Raw genomic sequence first — 19,540 nt, 5'->3', positions numbered from 1 at the left:
CTGTTAATGGCGTTGTCTGGTGGACATAGCCAGTGACAGATCGTGCCTAAAGTTTAATGGTCCTTATTAGACTTGAAGAAAAATCTGAATATTCTTTCATAAAGCTGAACTCCAGCCTTTTCTTCATTCTTGCATATTTGTACAGGCTCCTCTCTTGTATTGAAATTACTTACTTTGATTTCACTGTACACTGTGAGCTTCCCAGTGTTGCAGTCCCATTGTAAGTTGCTGATCACCGCAATTACTAGTATAAAAATAAAATAAATTAAAATTCCAGTATATATATATATATATATATATATATATATATATATATATATATACCATAGTTTGTAGGTGCTATAACTTTCATGCAAACCAATCAATATACACTTATTGTGATTTTTTTTTTTTCTTTATCACAGTAACGGACTACATTTTGGCCAAAATGTATGATTTTTCTTTTTTTTTTTTTATTATAGCAGAAAGTAAAAATATATTGCTTTTTTTTTTCTTTTCAAAATCTTCAGTCTTTTTTTTTGTTTTATATCGCGAAAAACAAAAAACCTAATTGTGGTCAAATACCATCAAAAGAAAGCTCTATTTGTGTAAAAAAAAAAAAAAAAAAATCTAAAATTTGTTTAGGTACTGTGTTTCATGACCACGTAATTACCAGTTAAAGTAGCTCAGTGCTAAATAGAACAAAACGGCCTGGTCACGAAGGGGGTAAAACAATCTGGTGCTATTTAAGTGGTTAATAGGCCGAGCTGTCTAGGAAAAGTGGCAATTAGAGGGTTGAGACAAACCATTTATTATTGACAGGGGTGTTTACAATTGTCAGCTTTTTTTTTTTTCGTTCATGTAAAACCTTTATTCCAAAGTGGAAAAAAGCCATTTCTTTAACTGTTTAAACAGTTAACTGGAGCTATGATTTAAGTTATGAATCCCTTATGTAAAGTCCATCTAATGCTATTCTTTCCATACAATGCTGCTTTTTAGGGGTATCCCTGTTCCTTCATAGAGAAGCCACCCAAAAGTTGTACTCTGTGCAAATGTTGCATAGTGGGTGGGTGCCTGCCTTGCTGCATTAGACAGAAGTCAATGGAATGAAGGAGCCAATACGGTTTGATCTTTGTCCTCTGACTGGTTCTAGCAGTATTTCAGTCTACATGTCATCCATTCATATAAATGCACATCAAATGCAAATTTCTGAGTTAATGAATCTCTTATCATTATCTCCTATCCTTTACAGGTAGCGTAAAACAGAACCCAAACTTTCAAAAAGTTCCTCAAGATGGTGAGTGAGAAACCAATGGAATATTTTGAGATCAAGTAATGATCTAATTTCCTACTTATAGAGTATGTACTAATACTGTATTTAAAGAAGAACTCTCTGAATACACCGCTGTCTTTTGATATTGTGGGAAAAAGATTCAACTTCTGTTGTGTGTTTTTTTTTTTTTTTTTTCTTAGTTATGTTCTCACTTCCAGTTCTGGAGACACAACTGAAAAGAGTAGAAATTCCCTCTCAGACAGTTGTCACTGTAATGTTTCTGCACTGTAAATTCCCCCCTCACTTCCTGTTCTGGTGACAACTGTAACATTTTTGATTTTTCCCATCACTTTCTGTACCCATGACTATGGTCTCCAGGACAAAGAGAGGGTTAATTTAAGGGATGGAATGCAAACTCACTGTTTTACATAAAGACTTAAGCATTCATTTGTGAACATAATTGACATGCCATGTTCCTTCTTTAGGCACCACTCTGAAATCCATCAACGATTTCCTGTTCTACAGTCAGGTTGATAACATCAACCTCTTCAAGGTAATTACATTTAAAGGAATGATTTTGACAGGGCCCCCAACTGTTTAAACTCCTTCCACTTATAAAGGAAGATTGTTCATTAGTCTGCATCCCTTAGCTCATTAGTGCGCAGAAGACAGATGTGGTAGTGGGAAGTCTGAGCTGTGCAAGAACCGATGGTGAATAATTGAGGTTTGGCCATAAAGGCCTGTTCAGTTCTGTGTGTACCTATGTCCGCACTAGTTGGAAACGGAAAAGAGTTTAAGTGGTTGTAAATCCTTACATATACCCAATGAAGGGACTAGCCTCAGTTGTTACACGGAAACTAAAAATATCCTACATACACTAACCAACAACTTTATTAGGTACACCTGTTCAATTTTTTGGTAACACCAATTCATAATCAGCCAATAATCACATGGCAGCCACTTAATGTGTTTAGGCATCTAGATGTGGTGAAGATGACTTGCTGAAGTTCAAACTGCGCACCAGAATGTGGAAGAAAGTGGATTTAAGTGACTTTGAACATGGCATGGTTGTTGTGTCAGACAGGCTGGTCTGAGTATTTCAATAACTGCTGATCTACTGGGATTTCCACACACAACCATCTCTAGGGTTTACAGAGAATGGTCCGAAAAAAGAGAAAATATCCAGTGAGAGACAGATGTGTGGAAGAAAATACCCTGTTGATGTCAGAGAAGAATGGGCAGAGATGATAGAAAGGCAACAGTAACTCAACCACTCGTTACAATCAAGATATGCAGAATACTATCTCCAAATGCACGACACAGTCAAACTATCCAAACTTGAAGCATATGGGCTATAGTAGCAGAAGACCACACTGGGTGCCACTCCTGTCAGCTAAGAACAGGAAACTGAGGCTACAACTCACACAGGCTCCCCAAAATTGGACAATAGAAGACTGGAAAAACGTTGCCTGGTCTGAATCTTGATTTCAGCTGTGACATTCAGATGGTAGGGTCTGAGTTTGGCAAAAACAACATAAAAACATGGATCCATCCTGCCTTGTATCAACGGTTCAGGCTGGTGGTGGTGGTGTAATGGTGTAGGGGATATTTTCTTGGCACGCTTTGGGCCCCTTAGTACCGAATGAGCTTCTTTTAAATGCCACGGCCTGAGTATGGTTGCTGACCATGTCCATCCTCTTATGACTACAGTGTACTCATCTTCTGATGGCTCCTTCCAGCAGGATAATGCACCATGTCATAAAGCTCAAATCATCTCACCACTGGTTTCTTGAACATGACAATGATGTCACTGTACTCCAATGGCCTCCACACTCACCAGATCTCAATCCAATAGAGCACCTTTGTGGTGGAACGGCAGATTTGCATCATGGATGTGCAGCCGACAAATCTGCAGCAACTGCGTGATGCCATCATGTCAACGTGGACCAAAATCTCTAAAGGGATGTTTCCAACACCTTGTTGGATCTACGCAGGGAAGAATTAAGGCAATCTGAAGTCTAAAGGGGGTTCAACCCTGTACTAGAAATGTATACCTAATAAAGTGGCCAGTGAGTGTAAGTTGCACCTGTTTATCTTCAGTTTTCTCTCCAACAGCCTTTCAAAGTCTAGAATTTATACAGCTTGTCTGAGCTTTCAGAAAGCAGGGGCGGGTAGCTGAAGTTACACTTTGCAGAGCTTCGTAAGAGGAGATCTGAGAGCTGATTTAGAGGGAAGGGACACAACACCTTTCACACAGTTCACAGGAACAGAGTTGGGGCTATTAGTCACCGTCTGTGTCGTGAAGCTCCCTCCCCTGTCACCTTTTTCCCTTAGCGTCAGGAAAACCTGTCAGAAGAGACTCATGCAGATAGCAGAGGAATGAGGCAGCAGACAGAAATTATACTTAAGCCGCCCATAGATAGGTAGATCGAATATCCGCCAATTCAGCAGGGACTGGCCGAGATAGGACCCATCTATCGGCAGGCTGATTTTATCCAAGTCAATCCATCATCATAATCATTGTGCTCTCCCATCAGGGACGGCATCTCCCCACAATCGCTTCATGAGAGGGATTCTCCCATCAACACTGACTGTGATGGGGAATCAAGCAATTTTCTTCCCTGCAATCTGTGTGTAAAGGAAAGAAACTCACTTAATCAATGGCCTGCTTTAGTGCTCTGGATTGAGACAAGTACACCCTGTAGAGGGATGTGCTTTGTTCATATTTCATGTCGGAGATTTACAATCACTTTAAAGTAGATATAGACACAGGCAAATGTATACTTTGAACAAGGCAAGAAAACTTAGTTGATGTGCAATAGCAGTGATCCTGCAAATGCCGTTTTGATTTGATTTGCGTATGCTTCCAACTGCTGGTGGCTGAGAGGAAGCCTACATACTAGTAGAGGTGCAAACTGTTACAGGGCGTTACAGGGCAGCCCTTTCAGTTCCTAGACTTCTCCCTGATGACACCAACAAAGTAACCCAGTTATCAGAGGCAGCAGTGTTTGGATATACTTGCAATGATGTCAAAGTCCTGATAAGTGTGAAGCTGTAAGCTAATGATCAGACAAAGGAATGGGTAGGGTAAATCTCCGATGGGCTCCTATAAACTTCAAGGGTAATTAGGCACTCATCTGAAAGTTTTTCTTTTACTGCTTCCTCTCCCATGTTAAACAACACTAATGAATCCCTATTAGTGAGCCAAACGTTAAATTTTAAAGCGGAGTTCCAGTCAGACAGCTAAAATATACAGATTTTAAAATGTTATCCTTTATTTATCCCAAGGACCAAGTGTAGTTTTTTTTTTTGTGATATCCTTTTCTGTAAATGTATTGTTCTGCACAGTTTTTTTCATTTAACCTGTTTATTAGTTTTTGTATTTGTGCATACACAAATGTATCTCGTAAAATTAGAATATCATCAGAAAGTTAATTTATTTCAGTAATTCAATTCAAAAAGTGAAACTCTTATATTTTATATAGATGCTTTATACGGGAGTGATAGATTTCAAGCATGTCTTTCTTTCAATTCTGTTGATTATGGCTTACAGCCAGTGAAAACTAAAATTTAGTATCTCAGAAATTTTGAACATTTACATATAGAAAAAGGATTTTTAATACAGAAATGTTAGCTTACTAAAAAGTATTTACAGTAGAGTATGCACTCAATACTTGGTTGGGGCTCAGTTTTAAAGAATTATGGCATTAATGCGGCGTGGCATGGTGGTGATCAGCTTGTGGCACTGCTGAGGTGTTATGGAAGTCCAGGTTTCTATGATAGTGGCTTTTGGCTCATCTGCATTGTTGGTTCTGGTGTCTCTCATCTTCCTCTTGACAATACCCCTCAGATTCTCTATAGGGTTTAGGTAAGGTGAGTTTGCTGGCCAATCAAGCACAGTGATAATTTAATCATTAAATTAATCTTGATCATTAAACCAGGTATTGGTAGTTTTAGCAGTGTGGGCAGGTACCAAGTCCTGCTGGAAAGTGAAATCAGCGTCTCCTCCATAAAGCTGGTCAGCAGAGGGAAGCATAAAGTGCTCCAGAATTTTCTGGTAGAGGACTTTAAACTTAATAAAACACAGTTGGTCAACACCAGCAGACAACATGGCTCCCCAAATCATCACGAACTGTGGAAACTTCACACTGGACCTCATGCAACTTAGATTCTGTGCCCCTTTCTTCCTCCAGACTCTGAGACCCTGATTTCCAAATGAAATGCAAAGTTTTCCACAGTCAGTGAGGATTTGGGGAGCCATGTCATTTGCTGGCATTGGTCCACTAGTATCAAGTCCAAAGTCAGCGCAGATCTCTACCAAGAAATTCTGGAGCACCTCATGATTCCCTCTGATGACCAGCTTTTTTTCTCAAATTCAATTTTATTGAATGAACAATTGAAAAATTGTGCCAGCGGTACAGTCTCCAGCTCAGTCAAAATACAATACAACATGCGGATTTAAAAGCATAAAAGTATTCCATCCATAGAAACATAATAAATCATAACCATTAACAGATACACGACTTGCATGAATATGCCCATAACCCCACACCCCATTACCCAAGGGTAACCTCTAAAACCAATTCGTAATTACTCTCTATCAATGACCAGCCGGTCTAAAGTCAAGTTCACTGGTGCTAGACCAGGTGTGTCTAACCAAGGTGCCCATTGTTTATTGAATTTATCATAGCAGCCTCTGTGCTGAAAAATATATTTTTCTAATCGGAGGTTATCCCGCATTTGAACTAACCATTTCTTCGAGGTAGGGGAGTCTGCAGAGATCTAATGGCAAAGTATTACCTTCCTGGCTTGAAACAATGCCCTCTCTATGGCCTGCCTGAGTGCATCCTCTATCTGTAGGTCACTCAGGATACCCAGCACACATATTTTTGGATTCTCATGTATATGTACCTGAAAGATATTGGCAATGGTGGCAGTGACCTTTTACAATATCTATGAAGCTTTTGGCAGTGCCACATAAGGTGAATTAAGTCTCCCTGGTTTCCATTACATCTGGAGCATGTGTAGAGGATTCCCTTATTCACATGCGGAATAACCTCACTGGGGTGTAGTGGACCCGTAGGATTAAATATAGCTGTGACAGACGCTGTGCCACATTTAGGGAGCACTGTTTGACTGTCAGGAGAGCCTTCTCCCACTGTTCCTCCTCAAAAGAACCCGCATCCCCTTCCTATTTGGATACCACACTCATGGGGTGCTCCTTTAGGAAATTCTTTAATAGCATTGAGTAACATTGGGAGATGAAACCTCTGTATGAATCAACCTCTCATACATGTAATTGAATATCGGAGCGGCGCTTGTACCCACAAATCGGGCCCACCTTGCATTTTCACCGCATGGGATAGCTGCATGTAAATGAAGAACATTGAGGCAGGGAGTTTATACCTCTCTTGTAATTTTAGGAAGGAGCACAGCCTACCATTAGTAAAAATATAGTGTAGGTGAGTGATCCCATAGGGGGACCATATCGCACCACCATCCATCCTATCCAACTCCGGGTAGTACTCATTGTTTCAGATGGGACTAAATCTATTAAAACCCATTATCTGTTGCAAATGCCTAGCCTTATTTCAAGTTTTTTTGCATTAAGGCATAAGTGGGGTATAGTTTGTTGCATTTGCAAAACTTAAGTCCCTCCAGACCACATGCCACATTTTGAACCCCTATTATGTGGGTAAATAAATTAACAGAGGGATCGGTCCCTCTTTCATTAGTGGAGGAGTGCATGGAGCGTGCGATATGCTGCATTTGGCTCTGCTGACCAGCTTTAAGGAGATGCTGATTTCATTTTCCAGCAGGAATTGGCACCTGCCAACACTGCCAAAAGTATTGATACCTAGTTTTAATGATCATGGTATCACTGTGCTTGATTGGCCAGCAAACTCATCTGACCTAAACCCTATAGAGAATCTGTATGGTATTGACAAGAGCTGAAGGCTGTTATCAAAGCAACCTGGGCTTCCATAACACACCAGCAGTGCCACAGGCTGATCGCCACCATGCCACGCCGCATTGATGCAGTAATTTATGCAAAATTAAAAGTGTTGCGTGCATACTATACTGTACGTGGATATATTTTTCAGTAAGCCAACATTTCTGTATTAAAAAATCCTTTTTTTTTTATTTTTTTTTTATTGGTCTTGTGTAATATTCTAATTTTCTGAGATACTGAATTTTGGGTTTTCACTAGCTGTAAGCCATTATCATCAAAATTAACACAAAGAAATGCTTGAAATGTATCACTCTGTGGGTAACGCATCTATATAAAATATGAGTTTCACTTTTTGAATTGAATTACTGAAATTAACTTTTTAAAGATATTCTAATTTTATGAGATGCACTTGTGGTCAGGGTGGAAAAGAGGGAGAGTGGAGATTGGTGATAACTGAAGAATATGGTAGGGGGGTAGGAGAGGGAGAAAAGAGGGTGGTAGGGTGAATTTATAGAATGGGTAGACCTGCTTGCATGGTTATAGGGCAACAGGATGCCCATGGCTGCCAGATTGTCTGGAACTTCTTAACTTTATCGATGTGTGCTTCACTGGTATTTTTTTCATGTAGGAAGATATTTGTTGATCCTAGACTTGGTGGTTGATTTACTAAAACTGGAGAGAGGTAAATTTAGTGCAGCTCTGCATAGAAACCAATCAGTGTCCATTTTTTTTTTTTTCCCCAAAGCCTAACCGAACAAGCCAACGTTCGAAGCTACCATGCACAGCTGCACCAGATTTTGCACACTCCAGTTTTAGTAAGTAAACCCCTTGGTTTTTCTGAGGGATAACGTGGACATTTTCCAGGCCTTCATGATTGTTTGATTTGCCGCTGTAAAAAATGCAGCAATAGTTTAAAAGTGTATTTGTCTAGATTTGAGAGCTTGAGGTTCAAGGGGTTGTATTGAGCAGTGAATGGTTTTCTCCCAAATTTGGACCCAATCTTTGGCATCCAACTCTATACCTAGATCTGATGACCATTTGAGTATACAGTCAAGTCCATAAATATTGGGACATCAACACAATTCTAATGTTTTTGGCTCTATACACCACCACAATGGATTTGAAATGAAACAAACAAGATGTGCTTTAACTGCAGACTTTCAGCTTTAATTTGAGGGTATTTACATACAAATCATGTGAACGGTGTAGGAATTACAACAGTTTGTATATGTGCCTCCCACTTTTTAAGGGACCAAAAGTAATGGGACAGATTAACAATCATAAATCAAACTTTAACTTTTTAATTCTTGGTTGCAAATCCTTTGCAGTCAATTACAGCCTGAAGTCTGGAATGCATAGACATCACCAGATGCTGGCTTTCATCCCTGGTGATGCTCTGCCAGGCCTCTACTGCAACTGTCTTCAGTTCCTGCTTGTTCTTGGGGCATTTTCCCTTCAGTTTTGTCTTCAGCAAGTGAAATGCATGCTCAATCGGATTCAAGTCAGGTGATTAACTTGGCCATTGCATAACATTCCACTTCTTTCCCTTAAAAAAACTATTTGGTTGCTTTCGCAGTATGCTTCCAGTCATTGTCCATCTGCACTGTGAAGCGCTGTCCAATGAGTTCTGAAGCATTTGGCTGAATATGAGCAGATAATATTGCCCAAAACACTTCAGAATTCATCCTGCTGCTTTTGTTAGTAGTCACATCATCAATAAATACAAGAGAACCAGTTCCATTGGCAGCCATACATACCCACGCCATGACACTACCACCACTATGCTTCACTGATTAGGTGGTATGCTTTGGATCATGAGCAGTTCCTTTCCTTCTCCATACTCTTCTCTTCCCATTACTCTGGTACAAGTTGATCTTGGTCTCATCTGTCCATAGGATGTTGTTCCAGAACTGTGAAGGCTTTTTTAGATGTTGTTTGGCAAACTCTTATCTGGCCTTCCTTTTTTTGAGGCTCACCAATGGTTTACGTCTTGTGGTGAATCCTCTGTATTCACTTTGGTGAAGTCTTCTCTTGATTGTTGACTTTGACACACATACACCTACCTCCTGGAGAGTGTTCTTGATCTGGCCAACTGTTGTGAAGGGTGTTTTCTTCACCAGGGAAAGAATTCTTCGGTAATCCACTACAGTTGTTTTCTGGGTTTTTTGGTGTTGCTGAGCTCACCGGTGCGTTCTTTATTTTTAAGGATGTTCCAAACAGTCACACCTAATGTTTTTGCTATCTCTCTGATGGGTTTGTTTTGTTTTTTCAGCCTAATGGTGGCTTGCTTCACTGATAGTGACATCTTTTTGGATCTCATATTGAGAGTTGACAGCAACAGATTCCAAATGCAAATAGCACACTTGAAATGAACTCTGGACCTTTTATCTGCTCCTTGTAAATGGGATAATGAGGGAATACCACACACCTGACCATGAAACAGCTGAGCAGCCAATTGTCCCATTACTTTTGGTCCCTTTAAAAAGTGGGAGGCACATATAAAAAACTGTTGTAATTCCTACACCTTTCACTTGATTTGGATGTGAATACCCTCAAATTAAAGCTGAAAGTCTGCAGTTAAAGCGCATCCTTGTTTCATTTCAAATCCATTGTAGTTGTGTATAGAGCCAAAAAGATTAGAATTGTCGATGTCCCAATATTTATGGACCTGACTGCAGGTAGGAAGTTGCTGGGAGAAGGGAGCTATAAGTTGAGAGTAGAGAAAATAAATCAGTCTGAAGCACATTTGGATTCAAAGGACGTGAGCAACCTGGGTCTGTCTGGATAGTTCACTGTGCGGCATCTTTTTCTTGTTGCAGTAGTGTGAAGGGCTTTACCCCCTCTTTAGTTAAGAGGTGTCTTTCTGCACCATTTTTTAGTATGACCAAAGCTTTTTTAGCCATACTTCTCTTGTGGGTCACAGGAATGCACCTACTTGTGCTCTCCTGCAGCCCAGAATCAGCCAACAGCAGGCTAAAGCTTGCTGTTGGCTGATGTCACAGAGCCCCTCCAGGTTCTGGATGGATCCCAACAATAATGTCAAGATCCACCCAGATGCCTGATTGGCAGCTAGCTCCGCATCTCAGAGCATCGCTGAGAGCCTGAGACAGCCGCTCCTGTCCACTCTCCAGCCCGGTGCTCCAGGGAGCCCTGGATGGGCAGAACAGAGAGCAATGACTGACAGTCACCACTCTCTGCTTAGAGATGACAGAGCAATGAGCAATCGGCTGTCATGTGAATGCTCAGTTCTCGGGATTAGAGCCAGAAGGGGACAGCTGCAGCAGGGAGGTGAGAATAGATGTGTTATTTTTTTTCTATCCCCACACACTACTTTAAGCGATATTATCCCTGTCTGGTGTGACAGTGTGTGTTTAAAAATGTTTCTCATAATTAACAAATATATTAGCAAATATTAATATAATTAATATTAATATATTAGCAAATATTTTGAAAGGTTTTTTCCCCAATAAAACACATGGTGGCAGCTGTTTGGTGTGCAATGGGTTTACTGGATAGTTAACCAAACCCAGTGTCAATCTTTGTATAGAGGAAGTTTTTGGTTTTGAATTAGTGATTTAGCACTGTGGTGCCCTAAGGCTATCTCCCTAAGACTAGGGAGAATTGATGTTCATATAATTTACACAGACTCTGGGCTTCTCAATTAAAATGCAACTTCAGCCAAAATATTTTTCTTGTTTATATGGCTTACGGTAGTTAAGGGGAACAAAATTGAGGGGCTGTCTCTGCAGGGACTTGGATAGCAAAATCATTTGAAAGGTTTGGAATGTTTGTCAGGATTTAATGGCTGTGGTCACTCTGTCTGCTGGCACTAGTTTGTGATCCTGTGAGCTGGAAAATCTTTGTGCAGGGTGAGGCTGCAAGTGTCATTGTCGCATATTGGTGGCAGCACAGGGAGATCTGAGGTGCTGTTTCTGACATGTTGGTGGCAGTTGTAAGGGGGGATGGGTGCGCTGATAGTGTGTTGAAGCTGCTCCCGGTATTCAGTGCTTTTGAATATAGATAAATGTATATGTGGTGTGGGGTGCGCTAAACAACAAATAAATAATGAATATATAACATATATCTATGTGTGAACCAAATCAACAAAAGTAAATATATATAACATATATCAATCTGTGAAGCCAATTAATAATGCAAATCCATTGGTGCATAAACATAAAAGTTAATAAGTGTCCATAAATATTTTGCAGGTGAGTAGAATTGTATTCTATCCGAATAATACGTGTATCCACCACCGAGTGAAATTCATCCTTACCAAACGGAAATAAATAAGGTGCAACTATATTTTCTTGTGCTGAAAAAATATCCAATCTCCTTGTGAACAAACACCACGTGTAAATCACCAAGAATTAGCCTCTTACCTCTGACCGGTTTCTTCCCATAGGACTTCTACTGTCTCAGTAGAAGTCCTATGGGAAGAAACCGGTCAGATTAGGAGGCGCACACGTCACACACAACTTGCGGTCCGTGCTGCAGCCGGCCGCAAGCCTTTGCAGGAATTCGTATGCCTATGTTTATGCTGAATACAAGACATCTAATTGTAAGTGCATTATCAACTGTTTTTTGAATAAATCTCAAGGGTAATACACTATTAGCCCTCTTTTTTCCTTTAATACACGGTGGTTTTGTGAGCTTTTTAAAGAAGGATGAGGCTGTGTTTCTTGCTGGTACTCGTTGCCATCTAGTGGAGAAAGAAAGGTAGAGCGGTTCTACATCCCACTTCAGGATTTTAAAGAGGAAGCAAGGCGGTGGTTTCACTGAACAAGTGCATACCTATTACCATCTGGTAAGAGGCTAATTCTTGGTGATTTACACGTGGTGTTTGTTCACAAGGAGATTGGATATTTTTTCAGCACAAGAAAATATAGTTGCACCTTATTTATTTCCGTTTGGTAAGGATGAATTTCACTCGGTGGTGGATACACGTATTATTCGGATAGAATACAATTCTACTCACCTGCAAAATATTTATGGACACTTATTAACTTTTATGTTTATGCACCAATGGATTTGCATTATTAATTGGCTTCACAGATTGATATATGTTATATATATTTACTTTTGTTGATTTGGTTCACACATAGATATATGTTATATATTCATTATTTATTTGTTGTTTAGCGCACCCCACACCACATATACATGTTGGTGGCAGTGTCTGGTATCTGTGACAGTCACTATTATGAAAGAACAATTGGCGTTGCATGTTCATTAAAAAATAAAAATATTGCTAAGAGCTGTGGCTTTGTGTGATCAGTCTGCAGCTGCTTTTACACATACAGGGCATTAGCAGATAGATTACACAGACCTGCAGCTCTAAATAATTTTTTACTGTTCTGAATGAACAATCCATGTTTGTGCTCTGTGCTGGCTATACCTGCCCCCCCCCCCCAGATGAATGCTCATATTTTGTGCTTCAGAATGGGGTGGCACCACAGACATCACAAAGAGGTGCGTTTAGGGGAAAACGGGGCAACTATTCACAACAGGACCAAGTTGTATGTACACTTAGTGCCCTGGGGAATTAAGTAAAATTTTTAACATATTCGTGAGAGTTCTTAAAAAAAAAAAGATAATGGAGTAGTTCTACCTGTCAGAGGATTTATTTTTCTGCCCTTCCAATGCTGAGATTTACACAAGCACAGCCCTGTCTAGCTGGAGAGGAGACCTCATTTTTCTCTGCTGCAGTTGGGTAACCAACGCAGGTCTTGTCCCTCCTTTAGGCTGTGACTGGATAGTGAAAGGAGCAGCAGCAGTCTGATGAGCTCATATCTGTCACTCTGCACTCTCCTCCTCTCGGCATACTCCTTGCACTGCAGCATCTCCGATTGGCTGCTTGTGCTGCGCCCCTCCCCTCATTTAGCTTGCAATTTAAAAAGAAAACATTTAATGTTGTATTAATGAATACAGAGGTGCATTGTATTGTGTCTTTTATATCTTTCTGTAGATGTGAACTATTACGTTCATAATAACAACTGGAGTATGTACTGGTCTAAATTATGTCCCAGCTTTCTCTACCATTGTTCTCACTGCTTTGTGCAGAGCGTGGCACTGATGGAGAGAGAGACATGTGCTGACAATGGGGAGACTAAAGGTACTCTTTGGCACAGCTGTCTTTAGCCTATCCCCATGAGCGCACATGGCAGTGTGACAATGCCATTGCTGCATTGTAAAGCAGTGGGTGAGGGTTGTCACGCTACTACAGGATGCACTTGAACTGAAAGAATCCCCTAGTAGGATTTGGCAGATTAAAAGCCCTACTGCACAAAAATAAATCCTAAATTATGCTAGACATATGAAAGTTGCATCATTTAATTCATTTTTGTATTAGGGCTTAAAAACAACACTTTAAATGGTTTGCACTCTGACCTGGAGCTTTAGGGTCCTGGTTTTGGTTATAGTTTTGGTTCCAGGGTTCTGGATGGAATTTGTAAAATATACCCCTTGTTTGCTTCTGGGTTTTCTTTAGGTATTCTATTTGCTTCCCAAAACCTGAAAACTTACTGGAAAGTTTATCGACTAACATCCATAATTGACCCTAGTGTTTGAAAAAATGTAGTAGGGTCACTAACCTATAAGCTCCTGTACAGGAAGAGCCTGCAGAGCATACCCAATTAGTCTTTTTTATAAGAAATGTATTAATATTATTTACCATATTACTTCTTGGTCTGACCATACTAAGCTGAAATATTGCAGTTTATTACTGCTCTTCGCAGCTGAAATTAGATTCAGGACTCTGCAAAGAGGGGGGCTGTGTCAAAGTAGACGTGAAATGTTCATTTAACCCAGAAAGTCCCTTTAAATGACACAACTTGTCCTTGACTCTTTATTGATCATTTTCTCTACCTCCTATATTTACCTTACTGGTCAGTGTGCTTCACATATACGTGTCCTCCTGTCAAATTACTGTTATTGTCCAATCATTCTTCTTCACACTGCCATCAATCTTTGTCTTCTTCGAGAATTTTTTTACAGAAATATGAATTAAAAATGTAATTCCTCTCTGCTTTGCACCTGTGTCCCTTCCTGATTTGTTGTCTTCTGTTTTCCACTTAGGTGCAAAGATACTGTGTGAGGAGTATGATCAGCCGGAAGGTGAGCTGGAGCAGTGTATTACTTATGCAACTTATATTGGACATTCCATGGTATTAAAGACTCTCATGGCTATAAATCCATGCCCAGATATGCTATATGGCCCAAAAACAAAAAGCACATGCTAGACTTGGCACCACATCCTCAATGTAGAATATTCTAAAGTTTTTTCAATAGGATTTTTTTAGGCACCAAACATAACAATATAATAAAAAGAATTTTCAATTTATGGATACAAAACGGTTAAGAAACAAGACCATATCATACAAAACGACATATCCTTAAACCAGACCACTACATATTGTAGTCGAAAGACAAAATCATGAAAATCAACAACCGTTCTTTATATATAGTATGGAGTTGTTGACGCGTTTCAACTCCAGAGGGTCTTCATCAGGGAACAAACAACATGTTGAAATCTGCAATGTGAACAAGAATCAGAAACAAAAAGGTAAGAAAAATATACACATAATTTGCAAGAGATGTTCCTAAATCTAATATCTATAATAATAACAAGGACAGATGAAAACGGAACTTCCCATCCAGGTTCACCCCACAGCATTTAATTATATAAATACAAGGGACGCAAAGAACAGCAGAACAAGTGATGTATACAAGTCAAAAAAGGGAAAAAATCACTTACATTGAAGGTAAAGAGGAAAAGGAAATTATGTCAACTGACAATACTGAGTCCAAATTAGTGCAAACGTTTTGGGATCCTAAAAGTGATGTTGCCTACCAAGAGGGTACAGCAACCCACCGAAACTTCACACTAAAAGGATGAAAAAAATGGAATTTAAAAAAAGTAAATTATTCAATATAAAAGTTGTGTGGAAAAGAGGGAGGAAACCTAACCAAAGCACTTAACTATACAGCACTGTGCAAGCTAAAATTATTTTTATTATATTGTTACATTTGGTGCCTAAAAAATCCAATCCTAACAACTTTTCTAAGAATATTCTACACTATTTGACCAAAAGCTTATGAACACATCACTATCATATCTATAGGAGATTGCTGGGCTTTCAGTTCAAAAACCTGGACATTACAATGAAGTGCCTCCGCCAACACCCCCCCCCCCCCATCCCCATCCCCACGCACCTTTGCGGCTGTAACAGCCTTCTCTCTTCTGGAAAGGCTTCACACAAGATTCTGGAGTATGTCTGTGGGAAGGTATGTCCATTTGGTCAAAAGAGCATTTGTGAGGTCAGGTCAGGTACTTACCTGGCTCACAGTTGGTGTTATGATTCCTCCCGAAGATGTTCAGTTGAATTGAGGCCAGGGCTCTGTGCAGGCCACGCAAGTTCCTCCACACCAAACTGTTCAAACCATGTTTTTAATGGGACTAGCTTTGCAAACAGAGGCACAGTCATGCTTAAACAGTAAAGGGCCTTCAACAAATTTTTACCACAAGGCTTGAAGGGAACAATTGTCTAATTGTGTTTGTATGTTGTAATATTAACTGTACACTGTAATCACATGATCTCAGTAATTTGGAGAGGGGACCACATATTTTTGGCCTTACGGCTCATGCACACGGCAGCTCAAAGGAGCTCAAAAAAGTGTCTCCTACAGGCTTTTGAGCTCCCATTTTTTTCTGCCTAGAAATTCCCCTTAGCCAATGAGTCCATGAACACTATGGCTTTTTCAGGTGTTTTCAGGCATTTGCTCCTACAGGCAGAAACCCCCCACCAAACTCACGTTTTTGAGAGGAGCTAGTGTCCCAAAGAGCTCAGAGAAGCTTGGAAATGTTTGCCCAAGCTTTTTGTTTTGTTTATACAGTGGTTAAGAAAATACTATCTAGGAGGGTTTGTGAAAAAAAAAAACACCTTATGCTCAAAAAAGCTTAAAAGTGCTCAATAAAAACATGCACAAGAGCACAAAAAAGCACAAGCTTCTTCAAGCTGAAATAAAAACTTAATGCCTGTAAAAGCAGCTTTTTTTTTTTATAGCTGAAGTGTGTATGAGCCCTTATAGTCTGTCTCCTCAAAGAATGACATGTGGGTAGATATTTATTCATCCTTGTTCAATACAATCCATCATCTGGACCTCTGTCATTCTTGCTGAGTGACATATTGGCACCTGCCCACAGGGAGATTTCCTTTTGCGATAATCAGTAGCTCCAGCTAACTAGGGTGCTTTTTAGCACTCTAAAAGGGAATCTAGGTTTTACCCATGCAGAAAAAGCAACTAGTTCACTTTAATGCAAACCTTCACAGATGCCTACTCAGTGTCACCTCCAAGCCTTGAAGTACCATGTTGATTCGATTGCCAGAGGAGCAAAGGAAAATAAATATGGGCTGCTCGGGTTGAGGGGATTAAAATACCTTTGTCAGTTTGTCTTGAATAGGCAAATCCCAGGTTTTCTGTATTAAATAAGTAAGGGCCCAATGATCTAAATCTGAAGCATTTCTTGATTTTGTTCAGCCAACCGCTGTCACTCTGCGTATTAGCCACTCCTAACTTGTAATTCGAATAGATATTATGCAGCCTGAGTGCAAGCTGTGATTGTGCTGCATTAGTGCATGAATATCTGCACTATTTACCTGGCACTTCCTCCAAGCCCGTCAGGTTTGGCTGCCACCATCTGCCTATCTCCATGAGAAGAATGACTCATCACTATAATTTAGACAGTCACTCATAATTGATTTGTTTAAAGTGGATGATCCTTTTTATAAGCCCTTCGAACTGCCAGGTATTTTTTTTTTTTAACTGATGAATAATATATTCTCTTCTAACATTTCCCTTTTCTTTTCCATTCAGTTGTTTGGCTTCATGGAGAAATTTCAAGGCGTAGAAGTTGGCATTCCCATCAAAGAAAACCAAAAGCCAGGTGGCCTACAGCAATTTTTGCAAAACCTCAATCAGAAGGGCCAGGCTGGAGGTGAGTCATAGAGTTAAGGCCTGACTATAGTTTTAGGTAAGAATATTAGAAGCAGTCACTGAGAGTTACTGGCACATACCATTACTTTAACTCTGAGAAACCCTATGCCCACTATCTTTCCGCCAATGTATCCTCCATTCACCTCTCCAGCCTGCATACTAGACTGAGTAAGCACCACTACATTGCTGAAGGTCATTCCTCTGTTTAAATACTCCATCTCTCACTGCCTGAAACATGTTAGGCTTTAGCCCCGGTTCACACTTATGCGATGCGGGAAGGCTGCGAATTCGCAGCCTGTTCCCGCATCGCAAACGCACCCCTGGCAGTTCACACTGCCATATGCGATACGCTGGGGGTGTCAATGTAATCTTAACGACACTACCAGTTTGATCGCAGTGTGAACCGTTGTGCGATCCGATCCTGATCCGGCTGCAAAAAAGGGTCCTGTGCGTCTTTGCTGCGGGTGCGGTGCGAATTTAGCCATACAAAGTGTATGGCTAAACTCGCACCGCACAGCCGATCGCATGTAATGAAGGAGCAGTGCGCTCCGACATTACATGCGATCGCCGCAGCTGCATCAGTGTGAACCGGCTCTTACTGTAAAAATATGATTGTCCATGCTGACTCTCATATAACAATTAGGCTTGATAACAAGCGCTTTTATTGAGGAGATTGCTCTTTATTGCTTAGCAATCTGACTAGCTGGAAAAATCTACTTTTGCCATTTAGGTCCGTCGGGTTAGTTGCACAAGAAGCAACAGCAAGTCCCTGCCAGTTATGTTGAAGACATTTTCTCTGTATAGCTAATTTTAGTCATGCAGTAGAGCTTGCCTGGTTGACTGTTCTGCCATGTCCACTCTGATTTACGGTGTGAAAGCCAATGTGGAGACAAATGAAAGTTAATATAAATATAAACTGGCTGTAATTTTACTAATAAAGTTTTAAATAACTAAGGATGTACTACAGGGTACTTTAAATCATAACTACAAAAAATAAATAAATAAAAGCACAATGTTTAAAGTGAGGCCAAAGACCATTCAGCGATTTGCTACTGGCCTCACCACTGTAGACTCATGAAATTTGAAACCTGGTTGTTGGGGTTCATACACTTTGCATATCCATGTTGGTTTTTGCATTTGCCCTGGACAGGTTTTTGAGCTACAATCTACCAAACATATAATGTAGGTGGTATCATTTTAGTTGAATGTTGATTTTCAATTGATTTGTTTTATCTTTTTGTATTTATGGCAGCTGCAGAAATCCTAAATGAGGGCAGTGAGAACGGACATTCTCGTATTGCGTCTCCACTCATGCAGATTGAAGGCTTGCTGTCTGCACTAACTAATGCTAACCAAGATGGGCGAGTTTTAATACAGCTGCAAGGTACATCCTGCTTTTATATTGCCTTTTTAACCACTTCTGGACCGGAAGATTTGCCCTCTTAATGACCAGGCCATTTTTTGCGATTCGGCACTGCGTTATTTTAATGGACAACGGGCGCGGTTGTGCAACGCTGTACCTAAATAAAATTGATGTCCTTTTTTTCGCACAAATATAACTTTCTTTTGGTGGTATTTTGGTGGTATTTGATCACCTGTGTGATTTTTTTTTTTTTTTTGTTCTTGCGCTATAGAAAAGTGCGACAATTGAAAAAAAAAAAAAAAAACATTTTTCACAATCTGCTATATAACGTTCCCCAAAAAAAAAGTTAAAAATCCAAATTTTAGGCCAATTTGTTTTTTGCTACATATTTTTATTAAAAAAAAATCGTAATAAGCGTATTTTGATTGGTCTGCACAAAAGTTATCGCGTCTACTAACTATGGAAAAGATTTGTCATTTTTTTTTTTTTTTTAACTAGTAATGGCGGCTATCTGCGATTTTTAGCGGGACTGCGACATTGCGGCAGACAGATCGGACCCCTAACTGACATTTTTTTGGGGGACCAGTGACAATACTACAGAAATCAGTGCTAAAAAATATGCACGGTTACTGTAATAATGACACTGGCAGGGAAGGGCTAACACAGTGGGTGATCAAGGGGGTTAAATGTAAGCCTAGGGGAGTGTTTCTAACTGTATGGGGGTTGGGCTTTGGAAATGATCACAGAGACCTGTGATTCTACATAGAAGGATCACAGGCGCCGCTCTCTGATCATTTCAGAGAGAAGAACGGTCAACTGTGTTTACAATAGCTGACTGTCCTCTCTCAGCGGGGAATGATCGCGGGTGGCCAGCGACAATCGGAGCCTTGGGGCCGTGCATTGGAGTCCCCGCTGCCATTGGTTCGTGCAGGAGGACCAGCCTGCCGCAGTAATACTGCGGCGGGCGACCAGTAAG

At 40.2% G+C, this 19,540-nt stretch overlaps 1 protein-coding gene across 2 annotated transcripts in view; it reads left to right on the top strand.

The window, feature by feature from the left end:
• Nucleotides 1-19,540, top strand: part of DDX11 (DEAD/H-box helicase 11) — a 224,026-nt gene that overhangs the window by 140,644 nt on the left and 63,842 nt on the right. The window contains exons 12-16 of one of the 2 annotated variants that reach the window (XM_082257212.1): nucleotides 1,236-1,276; nucleotides 1,738-1,805; nucleotides 14,283-14,321; nucleotides 17,082-17,202; nucleotides 18,460-18,585. In XM_082257212.1, the coding sequence (XP_082113338.1) occupies nucleotides 1,236-1,276; nucleotides 1,738-1,805; nucleotides 14,283-14,321; nucleotides 17,082-17,202; nucleotides 18,460-18,585 (395 nt within the window). Of the gene's footprint in view, nucleotides 1-1,235; nucleotides 1,277-1,737; nucleotides 1,806-14,282; nucleotides 14,322-17,081; nucleotides 17,203-18,453; nucleotides 18,586-19,540 lie in introns of both variants that reach the window. The other variant, XM_082257211.1, reaches the window with a different exon arrangement.

Source organism: Pelophylax lessonae, assembly GCF_965119305.1.
Source record: "Pelophylax lessonae genome assembly, chromosome: 4".
NCBI lineage: Eukaryota > Metazoa > Chordata > Amphibia > Anura > Ranidae > Pelophylax > Pelophylax lessonae.
This window is presented reverse-complemented; position numbering and strand designations above follow the sequence as displayed.